General features: G+C 50.0%; 1 protein-coding gene across 6 annotated transcripts in view; it reads left to right on the top strand.

Annotated features, from left to right (window-relative positions):
* Agfg2 (ArfGAP with FG repeats 2) overlaps positions 1–21,597 on the top strand; it is a 37,802-nt gene that overhangs the window by 3,018 nt on the left and 13,187 nt on the right. For 3 of the 6 annotated variants that reach the window (XM_006971225.4, XM_016001486.3, XM_042267841.2), the window contains exons 2-5: positions 14,922–15,015; positions 15,569–15,684; positions 19,026–19,173; positions 19,834–19,987. In XM_006971225.4, the coding sequence (XP_006971287.1) occupies positions 14,922–15,015; positions 15,569–15,684; positions 19,026–19,173; positions 19,834–19,987 (512 nt within the window). Of the gene's footprint in view, positions 1–9,101; positions 9,169–14,921; positions 15,016–15,568; positions 15,685–19,025; positions 19,174–19,833; positions 19,988–21,597 lie in introns of those variants that run through there. The other 3 variants (XM_076560241.1, XM_042267843.2, XM_042267842.2) reach the window with 3 other exon arrangements.

Raw genomic sequence — 21,597 nt, 5'->3', positions numbered from 1 at the left:
GGAAGGTACCCATGCCAGCCACTGGCCCCTGCGTGCACAGGCACTCACACACATGTGACCATGCGTGCACACGGATACACCCTCCCTGCCTCTCAAAGGGGAGTAACTATATCATAGCATATAGTAAAAAAGACAGCATAAATCTTGAAATGTTATGAGAAGGGACATCTGTATTGTTTTTTGGATACTTGGGTTTGAACTCGGGGTCTTACACGTGATAGGCAAATATTCTGTGACTGAGCCACGCCCCCCAGTCCTGGAAAATCAAATTACAGCGTTGGTTAGAAGTGAGGAGAAGCCTTAATGACTCCTCAGAGATGAGCCCTAGAAAGAAACTGCCAGGGGAACTATTCATTTGCCCAGTGGTTAGTGGTGAGGGCGTGGGAGATAACACACTGGAGTGGGCTGGGGCCGGAGAGATGGCTCAGCAGTTAAAAGTGCTTGCTTTTCCGTAAGACCCGGGTTCAGTTCCCAGCACCGACAAGGCAGTTCACGACGGTCTGTAACTCCAGTGCGAGGGGATACAGAGTCTTCTTCTGGCCCCCAAAAGCACTAGGCATACGTGGGGTGTACAGGCATACATACAGAGGAAACACTCATACACCTATTCTTTATTTTTCTTGTTTTTCTTTTGAGACAGGGTCTCATTGTGTAGCTCTGGCTGTCCTTGAACTCGATCTGTAGACCAAGGTGGCCTCGAATTTACAGGGCTCCGCCTGCCTCTGCTTCTCAAGTGCTGAGATTAAAGGCATGGGGCATTTTATTTTTATTCTAAAAATAAATAAATTAAAACAAAACAAAACAAAACAAAAACACCCAGGGGGCCAGAGAGATGGCTCAGCAGTTAAGAGCACTGGCTGCTCTTCCAGAGGTCCCGGGTTCAATTCCCAGCACCAACATGGGAGCTCACAACTGTCTGTAATTCTAGTTCCTGGGAACCTGATGCCCTCACACAGACATACATGTAGGCAGAACACCAATGCAGGTAAATAAATCTTTAAAAAAAAACCAACAAAACAGTAACAACAAAACCAGAGCCTGGTGAGTAATAATAAAAAAAAACAAACAAAACACAAACCTTGGGCAGGCAGGGGATAGATCTCACTTGATAGAGAGCTGGTCTAGAGTGCATGGGGCCCCAGGTTCAATCCTCCACACTGTAAAACGCTCCTGCAATCCCATCACTTGGGTGGACACAGGAGGATAAAAAGTTCAGGGTCATCTTTAGCTACTTAGTGAGCTTGGGGTTAGCCTGTGATACAGGAGACCTTGTCTCTAAAAGAGTTCAAGTGTCTGCTGCCAAGCCTTACCACCTGAGTTCAACCCCCGGGACCCGAAATGTGGGCCGAGGAGAGCTGATTCCCCCGAGTTATCCTCTGACCGCTACACACAGGCCACGGCACAGGTGTACACACACACACAGAATAAATAAATGTTATTAAATTGGGCCCAGGCTGTCCTAGAACCGGCCATATAGACCAGGCTGGCCTCAAGCTTAGAGATCTGGCTACCTCTGCCTCTCAAGTGCTGGGATAGAAGGCATGAACTCACTACAGCGCCCAGCTTGGGAAAAAAAAACATTTTTTTTTAAGGTTTTAAAAAGATAAAACTCTGCATAAGCAGGAAGTGCTGACATTGTTACCATTGTTTTCTAGATTTTCTTTCAAGTATCCCCTGATAATCTCTGTCTTCTATAATGAATATCCCTCAACCAGGACAGAAGGGAGGCCAGGGGATCTAGGACACTGTAAAAACCTGATTTCTTCTGCTGGAGAAGTTAACTGCTTCTGTATCAGTGCACGATTTATAGAACCCTTACACCTTTTCTGTTGGTCTCACCCTTGAAAAGGCAAGACCTGGGCTGGTTAGATAACTCTGTGGGTAAAGGTGCTTGCTGCCAAGCCTGATGCCCGGAGTTTGATTCCCTGGATCCCCACGGTAGAGGGAGAGAACTGTCTCCTCCAAAGCTGCCCTCTGACCTCCACCGGAGCACTGTGGCACAAGGGGATTGTGTGTGTGCGTGTGTGTGTGTGCGTGTGTGTGTGTGTGCGTGTGCGTGTGCGTGAGTGTGCGTGCCTAAGGGCTGGAGTGATGGCTCAGTGGTTAAGAACACTTGATGTTTTTGCAGAGGACCAGGCTTTAATTCTCAACACCCTCACGGTGGCTCACAACCACCTGTAACTCCAGTTCCAGGGGATCTGATGCCCCTTCCTGGCTCTGAGAACACCAGGCATGAATGTGGAATATATACATACACTCAAGCAAAAGCACACATTAAAAAAATAATAATTTTTTTTTAATCTTAAAAAAAAAAATTTTTAAGTATACTTAAAAATGTTGGCTCTTGTGCTTTAGGTAAACACTGGATGGGGGTTGCTGTGGTTGTCTTTGTGTCTCAGACTGGGTGGGCTGCTGAGGATCTCCTGTTCCCATGGCATTAAGTACCAGAACTCAGTTCTCAATGGGATGTCTATATGGCTCAGTGCATAAAGGGGCTTGCTGCCAAGAATGACAACCTGAGTTCGATACCCAGGACCCATTTGGTGGAAGGGAAGAACTGATTCCAAAAGGTTGTCCTCTGACCTTCGTACTCCTGCCATAGCTTGAGGAGACAGACACTCACACGGAGTAATAAATACATTATTAGATTGAATTTTTTAAAAGTCCATCAAGTTGATTGCCCATACATTAGGATTTTGTGATGCTGGTAAGTAGAAATAGGAGTAGGCCCACGGCCTACATGCTTACGTATTTGGGTAGTTTGACAAATTTCAGTTGGCTGACCCCAGCCACTCCCCTGGGCACTGCAGATACAGCAGTAACAGTAACCAGCTCACCTCAGCGGAGCCTGTGGGCTAGAAATGGAGCCTTCTGTATGTACGTGGTGAGCCCTCAAGTCCACCAGAGCTCGGTGTGGGGCAGGGCAGTGTGAGCATGTTAAGGTATGGTGTCAAGAACAGACCTAGGGAGATGGCTCAGCTGCCTGATCCGCTTGCCCCACTGTAGTCCGTTCTCTGTTGTTACGGTAAAACACCATGACCAAAAGCAACTTGGGGAGGAAAGGTGTGTAGCTGGAGCTTTCCTGTGTCCCAGCCTGCCGCCAGTCGGGACACATCTCTCCCACTCGCATCCCCCAAGTAAACACACACAGAGACTTATATTACTTAAAAACTGTATGGCCATGGCAGGCTGCTTGCTAACTGTTCTTATATCTTAAATTAACCCATTTCTATAAATCTATACCTTGCCATGTGGCTCGTGGCTTACCGGTATCTTACATCATGCTTCTCCTCGTGGTGGCTGGCAGCATCTCTCTGCCCCAGCCTTCCACCTCCCAGAATTCTCCTCCCCCTTGTCCCGCCTACACTGTCCTTCCTGCCAGGCTACTGGCCAATCAGTGTTTTATTTATCAATCAGTCATAGCAACATATATTCACAGCATACAGGATATCCCACAGCAAGGGTGTATTTTTGATTGACATGCTCCAGTCACAGCCCATCATGAAGGGAAGTCAAGGCAGGAAATTGGAGGCAGGAATGGAAGCAGAGGACAGTGCTGCTTACTGGTTTGCTCTCCATGGGTTGATCAGCTACCTTTCTTATATCATCCAGGACCACCTGCCCAGGGAGGCCCCACCCACAATGGGCGGGGGCCCTCCCACATCAATCATTAATCCATAAAATGTCCTATTCCCTCTTGTCAGAAGACTTTAGCTTGTGTCAGATTGACAGGAACCAGCCCTCAAAGCATGAGGAGCTGAGCTCAGATGCCCAGTACCTGTTGGGCGTGGCGGCGCACGCCTTCGATCCCAGCACTCTGGAGGCAGAGGCAGCTGGGTCTCTACAAATTCAAGCCCAGCTAGATCTACATAGGGAGTACCAGGCCAGGCAGGTCTGGGATGGCTCCGTGTGTCTGCAACCCCAGTGCTGCCGGGAGCTGAGACAGGAGGATCACTGGGGTGTGATGGCTCCAGGGTGAGTGAGAGACCCTGTCTCTGGAAAGGTACCTGCCACTAGGCATGAACCCAGGGACCCACATGGCGGATGGAGAGAACTGACTCTCCCAAGCTGTCCTCTGACCTCCACATGGACACCGTGGAGGTCAGAGGACATGCACATGCACACATGTATGTCTCTGTACTATGTGTGTTCAGGGCCCACAGAGGCCAGAAGAAGGCCTCAGATCCACAGGAACATGTGGGTACTAGGAATCAAGCCTGGGTCCTCTGGAAGAGCAGCCAGTGCTCTTAACCGCTGAACCATCTCTCCAGCCCCCTGCTTTCCTTTCTTCTTTTCCTTTCTTCATTTGAGATGGGGTTTAATGTAGCCCAGGCTAGCCTCAGACTAGCCAAGTAGCCAAGGGTGGCCTTGAAGTTCTGGTCCTCCTGCCTCTACCTCCCAAGTGCTGGGATTACAGATGTGCACCGCCCTCCTATACCCAGTTTATGAGAATTGAACCAAGGCACTTTTTTTTTCAGGCATGCTAGCAAGCAACTCTACCAACTGAGCTACGTCCCGAACCCCCCGAAGAGCAGATTGAAGAGCCAGATACCTTTAGCACCCTAGTCAGAGAAAGGAAATAGCAGATAGGTTTTATCTTAAAGGCCATTTTTCTGCTGGCTGTATTATAAACATGGCTGCCTTGTAGAGAGGGAGTCTTCTGGGCTCTGTGCAGAACTGCCAGCGTTCCCAGTTGGCCAGATTGGCTGAAGCAGCAGAGCTGTGTGTTCTAGCCAAAGCTTAATTCCCTAAGATTTGAGGAAAGAAAAAAAAAATCTCATTTTATTTCGTTTCGTACATACTTATTGCGAGTGTCTGCGTATGTGTGTGCATGCCTATGCCACGGCGGCCATGTGGAGGTCAGAGGACAACTTGGGGTTCTCTCCTCACACTATGTGGGTCCCTGGGTTCATGCGTAGTGGCAGGTACCTTTCGTTACCCACACAGCCATCTGACTGGCCAGAATTCCACATTTCACATTAGTAGACGGGTTTCCTAGGCCTTCCCCCGCTGCATATGAGTTTATATGCAGTTTATATGTTCACACTTTTTCTTTGTTTTTTGTTTGCTTTTCGAGACAGGGTTTCTCTGTGCAGCCCTGGTTATCCTGGAACTCTCTCTGTAGACCATGCTGGCCTTGGACTCAAAAAATCTGCCTGCTGAGTGCTGAGATTAAAGGTGTGCGCTGCTACCACCCAGCACTTTTTTTTTTTAATGAGGTCTTTTCTCAGCTGTAGCAGTAATCTGCCACGTTGGTGTGAGGGCCTGAGAGCGGCTGCTAGTTGGTGTAGTTTCTAAATTTGCATTCGTTTGCATACGGGCTGCCACAAATGTGGTTGCCAAATCTGACTTTGATCATTTTGTTTTCTTCCAATACCTAGCTTCTCTCTTTGGCAGTACTGGGGATTGAACTATGGACCCCATGCATATGAAGCAAGCACTCTACCAGTGAGCTACAGCCCCAGCCCCCCAATACCTAATTCCTTTAACCAGGATTTAGATGTTTTGGATGTCCCCCATCATACACACATGCTTAAGATATTTCTTTGTAACTGCGTGTACTTATTTGTGTGGAAGTCAGAGGACAGCTATAGATGGGCATTGGTTCTCTCCTTATACTACGTGGGTCCTAAAGATCCAATTCAGGTCCAATTCAAGCACCTTTACCTGCCAAGCCATCTCACAAGCCCTTGGGACAGGTTCTCATGTAGCCCAGGCTAGCCTCAAACCCCCTATATAACCAAGGCAGGCTAGCATCAAACCTCTATATAACCAAGGCTGGTTCGCTACCTCACAAGTGCTGGGGTCCCAGGCATGTATCACTGTCTTGGCTTCACGTAGCCCAGACTGGCCTCCAGCTCCCTGTGACTGTGTACTTACAATTCTAACTCTCCTCCAGGAGGATGGACCTGCCTCTCGATGTTAAACTAAGGTAAACATTGTTAATGAAAAGCCATCTGTTGAGAGGTGTAGTGGCATGCACACAGGAACCCAGCCACTCAGGAGGCCTTGCAGCCGGGTGGAGTTTAAGGTCAGCCTGGGTAACATGTTGAGACCCCGTTTCAAAGAAAAGGCATCTACAGAGCAGTACCTTAATGTTCTGCATTTGCGTGTGTGTGTACACATGTACATGTGGAGTCAGGGGTTAGCCTTGTGTGTCAGATATCACCATCTTGGTTTTGGTTTTTAAGACGGGGTCTCTCACTGGCCGGGAACTCACTAATGAAGCTAGGCTGCCTGACCAGCAAGTAACGGGAAGTCATCTGCCTCTGCTCCCTCGTGCTGATTACGGTCACGTGCCGCCACATCCGGCTTTCGTTATATTGATTCTGGGGATTGGACTTACGCTTGTTCAGTAAACACTGTGTAGACTGAGCCGTTTCCCTCATCCCTGTTTTTTCCCAGGCTTTCTTAAAAGCCCCTGTGGGATAAATCACTGTTTGCAAAGAGAATGAAAGCCAGTCAGGGTTCCACATGCCTATGTCTCAGCACTCAGGAGTTCAAAGTCATCTTTAGCTATGTAGTAAGTTGAGATCAGCCTGGCCTACATGAGATTCCTGCCTTAATATATCCTCTCCCCCTAAAAAAAGAAAGAAAAAGAAAGGAAGAGAGAAAGAAAGAAACTAACTTTGATGCTACTTTTTTTTTTTTTTTTTTGGTTTTGGTTTTGGTTTTTCGAGACAGGGTTTCTCGGTGTAGTTTTGGAACCCATCCTGGATCTCGCTCTGTAGACCAGGCTGGCCTCAAACTCACAGAGATCCACCTGTCTCTGCCTCCCAAGTGCTGGGATCAAAGGCGTGTGCCGCCGATGCCTGGCAGCAGGTCCTTATGTAATACTTAAGGTCTCACTAATAGACACCATTTACCCCTGCCCACTTTATGTGACAGTGAGCGTCAGACTTTTACGTGGATGGTCCTCCAGGAAGGCGTTTGTAGAGATATGCTCTGACAGTTCTTTCTTTGAAATCAGTCCCACATTACACGTCCCTCAGTTTCCCTGCCTGACTTCCTAGAAGTGCTTCCTAGTTGAAGCGCCCTGTCTCTGTGGAAGGAAGGTGTAGTTGGCTGTTCCATAATTCAGTACTTTTCCATCTGTTTGAGTAGGAAAGTACACATGTACCTTGCCCTGTTCAATTTCTAGTGCCCTCTGCTCCCTCGCAGCCACCTTTACGGGGCGGGTGAACGGCAGAGGTTCACTTAATCGTTGATTTAGGCTTTGCTATGGGGGTGTGGCTAAAGCTGGTGTCCTAAAGCTGGTGTCGCTCCCCAGGAATTCTCCACCTGGTGGTTTGGGTGTTTTGTTTTGTTTTGTTTTGAGACACTGTCTCTCTCTGTAGCTCTGACTATTGTGGAACTCACAGAGATCCACCTGCCTCTGCCTCCCTGGTTCAGAGTAAAGGTCCCAGCCCTGTTACCGTTTAACACTGGTTGTCTCTGGCCTGGAGCTTACCAGCCACGCCTGGCCTTTTTTTTTTTTTTTTTTCTTTTTTTTTCTTTTTCTTTTTTGAGACACGGTTTCTCTGTAGAGCTTTGGAACTCACTCTGTACACCAGGCTGGTCTCGAACTAAGAGATCCCCCTGCCTCTGCCTTTTAAGCACCGGGATTAAAGGCGTGCACCATCATGCCTGATGACTTGGCTTTGGTTTTGAACATCAAACTCAGGTCCCGGAGCTTATGAGATAATCTCTTTACCATCCCAAAGTCCCTGATTTATTCATTTTATGTTAGAGGTCCATAAATAACTTGAGAAACCTCTAAAGAAGTAATTAAAAAAAAAAAAAAAGTGAAAGAAGCCAGGCTTGGTGGCGTAGGTCTGTGACCCTAGCACTGAGAAAGGCTGATTTGGAAACCCACGGCTAGCCTGGGCTCCCTAGACCCAGTCTCACAAAGCAGAAGAAGGGCCACTGAGCTAGCTCATGGATCAAGGAGCCTGCCACCAAGCCTGACCCCCCCCCCCCCGGGGGGTGGGGGGAGCCGGCTCCCTAGAGTTGTCCCCTGACCTCCACGTGCAGACTGTGGCACACGTGTCCACACACAGAGACACACAAACGGGAGCCTGTCAGCTGGGGCCGCGGGTAAGGTGCTTGCTGTCTAAAATAAATAAACATCGTTGTTTTTTTAAAAAGCAGAACAAAAGGAAAAGAAGCGACTGGGGACCGTGGGGATTACACCTGTTATCCTGACACGTGGGAGGCGGGGAAAGGGAATGGAGGTGACAGATACGGGAGGAAACGTATGAGGGCTTGAGTGGGGAGGGGAGGAGCCCGCGTGGCCGTGCTCTGCACCACAGAAGTGTTGTTGTCCTCACAGCAAGGAGGGCGCAGTGGATTGGAGCAGGGTTGAGATAGGAAGAGAGTTAGTGAGATTGACCTTCCTCAGGACGGTGGAAGCCCCTAGTGGAGACTTCTTGTATGTGTCTGAGAGGACGGCTCAGTGGGTAAAGGCTCCTACCCGCAAGCCTGGTGACCTGAGTTCGATCCCCAGGACCCGAGCGGTGAAGGCGAGAGCTGGCTCCTGCGTGTTGTCCTCTGCCCTACACACACACACACACACACACACACACACATTTACACACACACACACATACACGCACATACATACACACATACACACATTTACACACGCACACATACATACACACATACATTTACACACGCACACACATACACACATTTGCACACGCACACATACACACACATACATACATACACACATACATACATACACACATACATACATACATACATACACACACACATACACACAGTTACATACACACACACACATACACACACATACATACACACACACGTGTTACATAAGTCAAGTTTGTTTGTTTATTTATTTATTTATCTATTTATTTTTTATTAGAAAAGAGCTAAACAGGTTTACCTATCCCTTGCTCCCAAGAGTGGAGCGGAGTGTGGAGCTTCCAGCAGTAAAGAAACCCAGATCCAGGGTGTTGAATCTGAACACAGACATTCAGAGGAAAGGAATTTCCAAGTTTGAATTTGGCACCGATGAGAGGCGAGGTTAGATGCTGGGTGGGACTGGGTTTTTTCCACTGTTGACCTGGCAGAACCTTCTCCTCTCAGCCTCTCAGCAGGTTTGATGCTCTCGTGGATCGAGATCGAAGCAGAAATATAGGCCAGCATGAGGGCAATGAGGTGTGGTAAGGTGGAGATACTTGTGTGTCTAATAAAATCAAAGGGGAGGAGAGAGGCGGGGAGGGCCTGGGAAGACTCCCCTGGTGTCTGCACATGCAAGAAGTTGCCTTCGCAGGGGACTGTGGAGCATTTTGAGTGCTGTTAGGGGCCTGGTTAAAAAAAAAGAAAGAAAGTAGGGGCTGGGGACGTGGCTCTGTTGGTGGACACTTGCCTAGGTGCGTGTGGGAAGATGCTGATTGGTCCCCAGTGGTTCATAAGTTGGGCATGGTGGTGCAGGGGTATAATCCCATCCGTCACTGGAGAGGTGGAAACAGAAAAATCAAGAGTCCAATGCCATCCTCGGCTGAAGAGCAAGTTCAAGGTTCAGCCTGGACTGCGTGTTTCAGAAGAAATGAGGAGGGAGAGGAGAGAAAGTGGATAATGACCCAGGCTTAAGGCTTAAGTCCTAGAAACCAGTTTGCTTTCTTTCTCCTGGGGTTGCAGAGAGGCTGGGGGGGTGGGGGTAAGAGTCCGCACCCCCAGCCTCCACGGAAAAAGCTAGGCATGTACATGTAACAGTAAGGAGGCGGGAGGTGGAGGCAGGGGGATTGCTGGGACTCCCTGGTTGCCAGCCTAGCTCGAGGCTCAGCCTCAGGAGAGTGACAGAGCAGGACCGTCTCCCTCTCACCTCCCCACATGCACACCGCACAGGCACATTCATTAACTAATTTCAAATGATTGCCCTATTCAGGCTGGACAAGTAAAGTTAATCTCTGGGTTTGTCTGGCATGGGTTTGCCTTCGCAGAAGGGCAGTACCTCTTTCTCTGTGTGTGTGTGTGTGTGTTGGGGGGGGGGGGGGACCTGAGTTTTGTTGGGGACACTGGGTGTGAGCCAGAGGGTTGGGTCTGTTTCATTCCAGGCCAGTGAGTCACATCTGGCCCATCACATGACCCTGGAATTCACATGACCCTGGGCTGGACCCAACGAAATGCAAAGCACCTAGGCCAGCTCTCAGCTGCTGGCAGAAGAGGGCCATGTTTCTACATCAGCGTTCGTTCGCAGCCAGCAGTGGCCTCTGTGTGATTCACAGAGACATAGTCTGACTCATAGGCCCTCTTCCCGAGCTGCAGCCTCCTTGTGGAGAGTTCTCCCTGCCCCCCAGACTGGCTGTGATTATTCATAATCCAGTCCCCAGGCATCAAGGTCAGAGCCAGGCTCTCAGTCCTGTGCCACAGAAACATCCTGTTCCCTTCAGATGCGTTCGGCCCCATGTTTTCCAGTCACTTCTGGGCCTTCCTTCACCTTGTCAGACACCCCCCCCCCCCCCCCCCGCCCCCGAGACACCCCTCCTGCCAAGCCCTGGCGGAAGGTCTGCTCTTCTTTTGACTGATGCCTGCCTGAGTCCCGCCTCCTTGTCCTCCCCCTCCTCCCTTTCCCCCTAACAAGGAAGCACCTCTGTGTTTACAACTGCTAACAGTTCCTGGTTGTCCTTTCAGGAAATGTCAGTGACCTTCTTATGATAGGCTTAAACTCTGTTTTTCTAATGTAAACATAATAAATTTCACCATTCCCGTGACCTGACGGTTCTGTTCCTCCCCGGCTGCTAATGTCCTGAGTCGCATCCTCTAATCCATCAGCGTTTGACTGGATGGTATCTGTGGCAATGAAAAGTAACTCTTGTGTAGCCTTCTTGAGTTCCCAGCCTTCCTGGGTTTTTTTTTTTGTTTTGTTTTTTTCTTTTGAGACAGAGTTTCTCTGTGTAGCTTTGGAGCCTTTCCTGGAATTCACTCTGTAGCCCAGGCTGGCCTCGACCTCAAAGAGATAAGCCTGTCTCTGCCTCCCACTCCCGAGTGCTGGGATTAAAGGCATGAGCCACCACTGCACGGCCTTTCTGGGGTTTTGTTTTTTTGATACTGAGGAGTAGAACTCAGGCCTTTATACATTAGGCCACTGAACTATATCACTATGCTCTGTGTGTGTGTGCGCCCTCACACTAACACATGCACAGGAGTGTATTTGTATATGTGTGAGTACACCTGCATGTGTACATACTTGTGTGGAGGCCCACCTTGTTTATTGAAATAGAACCCCAGTGGGACCCGAGGTTGCAGTTTGCCCAGCTGGCTGTCTGACAAGCCGTGGGGACCCCCCTGTCTCTGTCTTCCCAGCCCTGGAGCTGCAAGCCCGTACTACAGTGCCTGGTTCTGGGAATCAAACTCAGAATCTCAGGCTCGCACAGGAAGGGCTGGACGGGCTGAGCTATCTCTCCCCATGTCTTCTCCTAGCCTTTTGTTTTGTTTCGAGGCAGGGTCTCACCAAGTTGCCTAGGCTGGCCTTGAACTGATTGTGTAGCCAAGGCTATCCTAGAACTTACAGTTCTCCTGCTTAGGTCTCCCAGGGAGCTGAGATTACAGGCCTGTGCCCTGACAGCGAGCTCCTTTTTCATTGGATCCACTTGGTGCTCCAGACTCTGTCCTTCCGTTTGTGTTTCCCTCCGAGCACCCGTTATAATGCCTTGTACTTTGGCAAAGTGAAGACTGGTCAGTGGCCTGGTGTGGTGGTTGCAGGCCTGTAATCTCAGGAATTGAGTGGCGGGAGGCAGGGGGATGAACCTGAACTCTTTCATGAAACCTTGTCTAAGAAACAAAAGCAAAAACAGGCTGGGGATGTGGCTCTGTGTGTAGAGTGCTTGCCTGGCGTGCAGGAAGGCTCGGCCCGTCCCCCAGCCCCTCATAGAGCCCCTCATAGGTGTGGTGCCTGCACACCCGTAAGCCCAGCACTTGAGAGGTGGAGGAAGGACGGTCAGAAGTTCAAGGTCATCCTCAACTACATATGGAGTTGGAGGCCAACCAGAGCTACAAGAGAACCCACCTAAAAAGGCAAAAAGGACTCAGCAGTGGAGGGACAAAGGAGAGAAAAAGTAGAGAGAGAGACAGCGGAGAGGACTCAGGCTAGGATGCAGAACGGCCTGGTGGTCTGAACAGGGAGAATCTGGAGGTGAAGGAGAGCAGACAATGGAAAGGCGGATCTCTGTGAGTTCGAGGCCAGCCTGGGCTACAGAGTGAGATCCAGGACAGGCGCAAAGCTACACAGAGAAACCCTGTCTTGGGGGGGTCGGGGGAGCAGACTGGAGCGGCTGGGGTATAGCTCAGTCGGTAGAGTGTTCATGGACCATGCATGAAGCCCCGAGTTTGACCCCCAGCATGCATAGGCGAGGACATGGTCTCTAATACTTGGGAAGTGGAGGCAGGGGATTGAAGCTCAAGGTCATTCTTCACCACATAGCAAATTCCAGGCCAACCTGGACAATTTGGGACTCTGTCCCAAAAATAAAAGAAGGGGAAGAAGCAGGCTGACTCAAATTAACAACCAAACCAAATCAAGCCATTAGTGAGCAAGCGCTCAGAGGGAGCTGGACTAGCTGAGAAACCGGATCCCAGCAGACTTCAGGACAGATCCTGATGAAGAGCTGTTGTTTGCTCCAGACCCGGGCTCTGCTGTCTGGTTCCCTCTCATCTTTCCCGAGACGTCATCCTCTTGGATCCCGCTTGTCGTTGTATGAGGGCATTTGGAGAGCCCTTACTCAAAAGTCTAGCCGCAAGAATGGCTGGGAACAAGCTCCTGTGTCCCGGCCATTGCTGAAAATCCCTTGATGAGCCATTGATCTCCCAGGAGCAGCGGTTCTTCCGCTTCATTCTGGGGTTGGCACCCGCCCTCCCCACAGTCCACCGTCACTGAGGCTGGCACGTCCACTGCCATTCTCCAAACCTGGCAGGGGTATCTTTGTGCTGTGAGTGCAGATATATATTCCTCACTTAAGTATTTTTTATTTTATTATTTTACATGTATGGGTGTTTTGTCTCTGTGTGTGTACCATGTGGGTGCAGTGCTAACTGAGGCCAGAAGGGGGCGCCAGAGTCCCTGGGACTGGAGTTAGAGATGGTTGTGACCCACCATGTGGTTGCTGAGAATCCAACGCAGGTCCTCTGCAAGAGCAGCCAGTGCTCTAAGAACTACTGAGCCATCTCCCCAGCCCCATATTTTTAGTCATTTATTTTATTTTTTTGAGACAGGGTCTCATTCCTGGCTAGCCTTGAACTTGCTTATATAGCCAAGGGTGGCCTCCTACACCTCCCGAGAGCTGTGATTGCAGGTATCCCTGCCCCCACAGCGGGTTTATGAAGGGCTTCATGAAGCATCCGACCAACTGAGTTACAGTCCTAGATCCTCCCCAGTGTTTCAAAGCCAAGGAGGCCTCAATATCAGAGACTTTCTCATGTGCGTCCGAGGTCTCTCATTTCCTGGTCTATATTTGTTTGTTTTGGCTTGGCTGGTTTTGTCTTTTGAGGTGAGGGTAATAAGTCTACACCAGAGTAAAATGTAAAGTATAAAACAAGGCGGACTGGGCCTGGGGAGATGGTCCGGGGGGTAAAGGCACTTGCCACCAAGCCTGATGACCTGAGTCGGAGCCACACGGAGGGAAGAGAGAACTGAGTCCCGCCAGTGTCCTCTGACCTCCACACGTGTGCGCACCATGTAGTGTACACACAGTAAACAAGTCAATAAATAAACTTAAGAAAGGCGAACCCATGAAGCCTCCACCTAGCTGAGGCCCCTGGTTTCCTGTCAGATCCCTCTGCACCAGGAGGCCAGTGAGTGGGAGTCGGAAGTCTTTCTCTGCTATTGTAATCCCCACAGGGTATCTGTGGGTAAGCTTGGCTCTCCAGGGAGCTGACAGCAGGCACAGAGGCATGGCTGTGAGCCCATGTCGTTCCCTCTCATGGCTGAGCTTGATCCTCCTGCTGTATTAGAAGATCTCGCGGGAGGAAAGCCTGGGGTACTTCTTTGTCCAGATATGGCTTCCTGATGGGGCGGGGCGGTGGGGGCGGGGGGCACTGACCATTCCCACCCGCAACTCCATCCTTTCGCTAAGGGAACAAGGCGGCTGGCTTCCAGATCCCGACTCTGGTCGACATAAACCTATCTCTTGTCGCCATCAGCAGTAGTCAGGGGCCCCTTTTCTGCCATTTCTCCTGCTCGGCGGAGTTCACGGGACCTCAGGATGTGCCGCCACAGGTCAAGAATAACAGGAGGAAATGGGATGTGGCTGAGTGTCTCAGCTCCCAGAAGTCACCCCTCAGTCTACAGGGGTTGACAGGATCTGAGCCAGACGAGAAGAGGTGTCCGGATGACCGGCCTCTGCCTCCTTCTCCGAGGCATTGACAGGGTCACAGTGTGTCTGTCTCTCTTCATTGTCTCTCATTTGAAGTCTACAGAATATCCTCAAGTACGTTTTTCCCTGACACTAGCTTTTTAGTTACATTTATTAATTGAGTGTGTGGGGCACCAGTGCCACAGTGCACGTGGAAGTCAGACAAGAATTTCCAGGCATCGTTTCTCCCCTTGTGTTGTGTGAGTCTTGGGTGCTCAGATCTTGAAGCTCTGCGAAAAGCTGCTATACCCACTGAAGCATCTTGGAAGGACTTTCTTGTTATTGTGTGATATCTCTCTCTCCCCCCCCCCCAACACACACACACTTGTATTGGAGGTAGAACCCAGGGCCTTGTGTATGCTAAGCCAACCAATTTTCAACTGATAAGCCACACCCCCAGGCCCTTACAGGGGGCTGTAGGCAGGTGTTCTACCACTGAGCCACGCACAGCCCTGGGGTGTGGTCCTAATTGGGAGATCTTATGCTGCTGATTTATTTCTCCTCCATCACTCCCTCAGTACGTACACTGCCCTGGCTCACCTCTCTATCCCTGCCCTACAGGAGAGGCCTGAACCCCCCACATCGAGTCAAGTCCATCTCCATGACAACTTTCACTGAGCCTGAAGTCCTGTTCCTCCAATCTCGTGGAAATGAGGTGAGCAGCCACCGCCGAAGGAGGCGGGAGCAGGCTGCTGGGGCGCCACGGCCAGCAAAACTTTGTCTCAAGATGAAAAGCCCAGTAGTTTCCTTTGAATTTATTTTCTTTTTTTACATTTATCTATTTACAGCGTGTGTGTGTGTGTGTGTGTGTGTGTGTGTGTGTATGTGTGTCTGTCTGTCTGTCTGTCTGTGGTTGGGGGAAGAAAAGGTTCTTTCCTTTCATCATCTGGGTCCCAAGGATCCAGCTCAGGCCATCAGCTTATCTTCCCAGCCCCCGGCAGTTTCTTTTGTGATGGATTTCTCTTTATATTTTTAGTATGTGCTAACGCTTGCCTTATGCATGTTATATGTTTATCTAAGGCCTGAGCTATTCACTTATAAACCATGGGGTAGGGATCCTGTCTGATTGTGGATGCATGCAGATCCTCCCACTGTGTCCAAGCTCAGTAGATTTTTGTCTTTGAAGACATAGACCTGAAATCATCCGTCAGCGGTCCCCCGACTGTGCCGTTCACACTTCATGCATTTTACCGGTTCCATTCCTTCAGGTTTGCCGCAAGATCTGGCTGGGTCTTTTTGATGCTCGGACATCGTTGATACCAGATTCCAGGGATCCCCAGAAAGTGAAGGAGTTTCTCCAAGAAAAATATGAGAAAAAAAGATGGTAAGGAGGAAGAGGGAGACACATGTCCAAGGCACCTTGTTGGGCAGCTCCATTTCCAAAGTATTGCTGGCATTTCTCCAAGACCAGACTTCGACCCCAGCTCCCAGATTGAATTAGTGTTAAATTCTGACTTCAAAGTAATGAGTTGAAACTGAGCATATGGGTGTATGCTTGTAATGCCAGCTCTTGGGAGGCTGAGGCAGGAGGATCAGAAATCCAAGGTCATAGCTGGGCAGTGGTGGTACATGTTTTTTTAGCCTCAGCACTCAGGAGGCAGAGGCAGGTGAATCTCTGTGAGTTCAAGGCCAGCCTAGTTAACAGAGCTAATTCTAGGACAGCCAGAACTGCACAAACAAACCCTGTCTCAAAAAAACAAAAACAAACAAACAAAAAATGAATTCAAGGTCATCCTTGGCTACTTTGTGAGTTCTGGGCAAGCCTGGGCTACATGAGACCCTGTCTCAAAATATTAAGATAACAAATCGACATGAAAGTACTCGTTATGCATTATTAACCCTTGAACTTTGGATTCTTCTGCTGCTGCCTCTGAGTCCTGAGATTTCAAGTGTGCGCCACCACACCTGGCTTATGTAGTGTCGAGAATCAAACCTGGGGCTTCATGCACGTTTGGCCGGTGTTTTACCCGCCGAGCCAGATCCCTAGCCCTAACCCTGCAGTTGTGATGTCCTCTTTGTTGGGGAATGATTGGACCGAGGAGGCAGATCTGTCCACGTGAACTGGTTTCTACCGCTCCGTAGATCTTGAATAGACACATGTGCATGTGTGTGCCAGGGCGTGTGTGTAGGGGTCAGAGGACAAGTTTGTGGAGCAGCTTCCCCTTCCAGGTGGGTCTCAGGGATCGAACTCGGGTCATCAGGCTTGGCAGCAAGGCCCCCTCACCCGCTGAGCCAAATCACAGGCCCTCCATTTCAATTTTGAGGCAGGGTCTTTTGGTGAACCTGGCACTTGGCGGTTTAGGTAGACTGGCTTCCCGGTAAGGCCCTGGGACCTACTTGTCTCCACCCCTAGAGCTGGGACTACAGAGAGACTTGCCACCACACATGACCTTATGTGGGTGTTGGGGATCTGAACTCAAGTCCTCATGGTCACAGGACAGACACTTGACCCACTGAACCTGAGACCACTTCCTTGGGGTGCCCTAGCATTACGATGCTTCCAGAATAAGGGTTGTAAACGCAGGGACTGGAGGTCGGGACAGACTGAGCTCCACGTTGGACAAGGTACAGTCACACTCTCTGTGGGACTGAGAGCGAGAAGTCAGAAAATCTGGCAGTGCGGCCAGTGATCCTAGCCACTCCAGAGGCTGGGGGAGGAGGCGGGAGTTCAGGGCCAGCCTGGGCAACTTAGTGAGACCCTGTCTCAAGATCACAAGTCCAGAAAGGGCTCCTGTGTAACCTGTGGGAGGCCTGGACTTCAGTCCCTAGCACTGAGAGTGTCAGCGACACGGAGAGACCCAGAAAGTTAAAGGGGGGGAGGTGGGCTCAAGAAGGAAGTTGTAGGGGCTGTAGAGATGGCTCAGAGGTTAAGAGCACTGGCTGCTCTTCCAGAGGTGCTGAGTTCAATTCCCAGCACCCACATGGTGGCTCACAACCATCCGTAATGGGATCTGGCGCCCTCTTCTGGGGTAAAGGTGGACGTGCAGCTAGAGCACTCATATACATAAAATAAATAATTTTTTTTTAAAGAAGGAAGTTGTAAAATAACAAAACTGCACCATCCGTATTGTGTATCTGATCACTTAAAACCAAGGAAGTTTGAGATGTTGAAAGAGAAAGGAGAGAAATCCGTGGTTTTTTGTTTTTTTTTTTAATTATGTATACAAGGTTCTGCTTGCACGCCAGAAGAGGGCGCCAGATCTCATTACAGATGGTTGTGAGCCACCATGTGGGTGCTGTGAGTTGAGCTCAGGACCTCTGGAAGAACAGCCAGTGCTCTCAACCTCTGAGCCATCTCTCCAGCATTTTTGTTTTGTTTTGTTTTGTTTCATTTTCCAAGGCAGGTTCTTCTGTTTACCCTTGTCTGTCCTGGAACTCACTTATAGACCAGGCTGGCCCTGAATGCAGAGATCCTCCTGCCTCTGCCTCTGTAGTGCTGGGATTAAAGGCGTGTGCCGCCGCCGCCGCCGCCGCCGCCGCCGCCGCCACCACCACCACCTGGTGAAATCCATTATTTTGAACAAATAACATAAGCTCATTAAAAATTTCTTTAAAGACCCCGGGTGTGGTGGTAAAGGCCTTTAATTCCAGCACTTGGGAGGCAGAGGCAGGCAGATCTCTGTGAGTTCGAGGCCAGCCTGGTCTACAGATTGAATTCTGGGACCGTCCAGGTTACATCTTAAACCGGATCTCAAAAAAAAAAAAAATTTTTTTTTAAAATAGAAAATTCCCAGAGAAAACTGGACATTCCTGAAGGAAATGTTTATCGAAATCTGGGCATGGTAGTATACACGTTGAGTCCCAGCACTCTGGGAGTGGAGGCAGGAAGATCAGTTAAGTCATTTATGGTTACATCCTGACACCATGTCACAAACACCCAAAAAGAGTGGAAGCAGGATGGCTTAGCAGGTAAAAGCCCCTGAGGACCCGAGCTCAGTCCCTGGGACCCCCGTGGTGGAAGCAGAGGACAGACTCCTGCACGTTGTCCTCTGACCTCCAGTGGCACATGTAGCACACACATGCACACTCACATAATAATACAAAACTTTAACATAAAGTAAAGAAAGACACATTAAGATACCCAGGGGGCTGCTGGGTGTGGGTAGTTCCTGCCTAAGCAGTCTGGTGGGTAGCTTAGTGGTAGAACATTTATCCTAGAATCCCCCAGTGAGGGGCTGGGGTGTGGCTCAGGGGTAGAGCCCCTGCCTAGAATCCCCCAGTGAGGGGCTGGGGTGTGGTTCAGTGGTAGAGCCCCTGCCTAGAATCCCCCAGTGAGGGGCTGGGGTGTGGCTCAGTGGTGGAGCCCCTGCCTAGAATCCCCCAGTGAGGGACTGGGGTGTGGCTCAATGGTAGAGCCCCTGCCTAGAATCCCCCAGTGAGGGGCTGGGATGTGGCTCAGTGGTAGAGCACCTGCCTAGAATCCCCCAGTGAGGGGCTGGGATGTGGCTCAGTGGTAGAGTACTTACCTTGCATGCACAAAGCCCAGCTCACAGAAGTAGAGGGCCACACTCGAGAGCATTGTTAGATTGCTAAATTCTTTTTATTCATAAAAGGGAACTGCTAAAGCAACAACAAAACTTAGACCCTGTAACTTTTTTTCTCAACCACCTCAGCTGAGCACGGTCAAGGTTTTCTCTTTCACGGCATAACTGTTCTTTCTCACAGGTACGTCCCCCCAGAGCAAGTCAAAGGACCCTCTTATAGCAAAGGCAGTGCCTCTACCTCCACCCAGGGCTCTGTCCCGGAAGGGAAGCCCGTGCGGACACTTCTGGGAGACCCTGTGCCCTCTGATGCTGCTTCCTCTTCGAGCCAGGTAACCTGGACCTGATCCTCCCGTTCCCACTGTGGTTTGTGTGGATGGTGTGCAGCAGGGTCGGCGCTTTGCAAAGGCAGATCTCCAGGATTTAGCAGGCCAGGAGCTGGAAGTTAGTTCTCAGCCCTGCTGCTACTCAAGCTTGTATGTGGTATCCCGGGACCCCAGCAGGAAGTGGTACCTAATGACCTCAGTCCTGACCCTCCCTTCTGAGGAGCTAGGACAGCACTTCCTGGATCCGGCAGAGACGCAGAAGCGAGAGCTCCTGGACATTGTGGCAAGTTGCCATGCGTCTTTGGGCTACCTCTCCATGCTCTCAAATGTTCTGAGAGAGGATTAGCTGAGTTACAAGAGGTGCTTAGAGTTCTAGGGGACCCAACACACTCTTCTGGCTTCCAAAGTCACCAGGTACACAGATGGTATACACATATAAACGCAGGCAAAACACCCATACATATAAAATTAAAAGGAAGAAAAGAAAAGAAAAAAGAAGAACTTAGGTGACTTCTGCATGGGGCCCCTCTCAGCCCAGGGCACCAACTCACTCTGCCTTCTCTCTGCTTAACTGTTTGGGGGCAGCCTGGGAAGGTCTGGAGGGACCCAGGTCACGGGTGGGATTCTGACTCTCACACGCGATTCTTTCCCACGTCTGGCAACCAGTCCCAGGCTCGTACAGCCCAGGCCAGGACCTCCCAGCCTCCTTCCCACTCATCCACCAAGAAAGCCAGCACTGACCTGCTGGCGGATATCGGCGGAGACCCCTTTGCCGCTCCCCAGGTGGCACCAGCCTTTGCCGCGTTCCCAGCCTTTGGAGGTGAGTGCCGCCTGTGGTGAGAACCTGTCTACACCGTGTCTTGTACCGCAAAGACGTTCGGTCCACTGGGGCCTGACTTTTCCATGTGGCTGGCAGAACAGGGGTCAGGGAACAGCATGGACTGACTATACTTGGGAGTTTAGCCATAGAGCGTATCCGGGGGGGCCCCCAGCCCCTCCTTTAACAGTCTGAGAACCCATTTTATCACTTCATCTCTGCTAAGCAGGGAGCCAGGTGTTGTAGTGAATGCCTGTAATCCTGATATTCGGGAGGCTGCAGCCGGCCGGAGAAGAAAAGGCTGGCTGATTCCCCCCGCCCCCCCCCCCCCGGTGTGTGTGTGTGTGTGTGTGTGTGTGTGTGTCCATGGTTATGTGTGTGCACTTAGAGGCCAGGGGACTACGGTGGCTGTTGTTCTCCGCTATCGGCCACCTTTTTTTTTTTTCTTTCTACTTTTTTTTTTTTTTTTAGATTTTTTTACTTTATGCGTATGAATGTTTCTCATATATGGATGTCTGTGCACCTCACGCATGCCTGGTGCCCACGAGGTCAGAAGAGAACTTACGTTCTCCGGAACCAGGGTTACAATGGCCGTGAGTCACCATATGAGTGCTGGCCATGGAACCCCAGTCCTCTGCAAGAAGAAGTGTTCTTTACCGCTGAGCCATCTCTTCAGCACTGACCTTCTTAATTAAAATAAACAAACAAAAACCAGTTCTCACTGGCCTGGAACTTGCCACATATGCTAAGCTGGCCGGCCAGTGAGTCTCAGAGCTCTGTGTCCTCAGTGCCGGGATTATAAGCACATTACATTGGTCCTGGGGACGGAGCTACCCTCTAGCAGAGACAGAGAGACTGTCCGACTCTGTCTCTTTTGGAGACAGGGCCATGATATGTAGCTCAGGCTGGTCTCGAACTCATGATTTTCCCCACTCCAGCCTCCTGAGTCTTGGGGTCACAGGTGTGAGCCACCGTGCTTGGGTGTCTAAGTTAGGTTTCTGTTGCTGTGATAAAACACTGACCAACACCAGATTGGGGAGGAAAGGGTTTATTTGGCTGACATATCCTGGTTCACAGTCCCTTAAAGTAAGTCGTAGCAGGGACTCAAGGTGGGAACTGAAGCAGAAACTATGGAGGAACACTGCTTACACACTTGTGCCTTGTGCCTTGCTCAGCCTGCTTTCTTCTTTTTCTTTTTCTTTTTTTTTTTTTTTTTTTTTTAAAAGATTTATTTATTATGTATACCGCATGTATGACTGCAGGTCAGAAGAGGGCACCAGATCTCATTACAGATGGTTATGAGCCACCATGTGGTTGCTGGGAATTGAACTCAGGACCTCTGGAAGAGCAGTCAGTGCTCTTAACCTCTGAGCCATCTCTCCAGCCCCTCTTTTTCTTTTATTTCAGAGACAGGGTTTCTCTGTGTAGCTTTGGTGCCTGTCCTGGATCTCACTCTGTAGCCCAGGCTGGCCTCGAACTCACAGAGATCCGCCTGGCTCTACATCCCGAGTGCTGGGATTAAAGGCGTGCACCACCACCGCCTGGCTCTTTTTCTTTTTCTTTTCTTCTTCTTCTTTTTTTTTTTAAAGATTTATTTATTTATTATGTATACA

This window comes from Peromyscus maniculatus, chromosome 23 (genome assembly GCF_049852395.1).
Source record: "Peromyscus maniculatus bairdii isolate BWxNUB_F1_BW_parent chromosome 23, HU_Pman_BW_mat_3.1, whole genome shotgun sequence".
Lineage (NCBI taxonomy): Eukaryota > Metazoa > Chordata > Mammalia > Rodentia > Cricetidae > Peromyscus > Peromyscus maniculatus.
The sequence above is the reverse complement of the archived record's forward strand: the minus strand, read 5'-3'. Positions and strand labels throughout refer to the sequence as shown.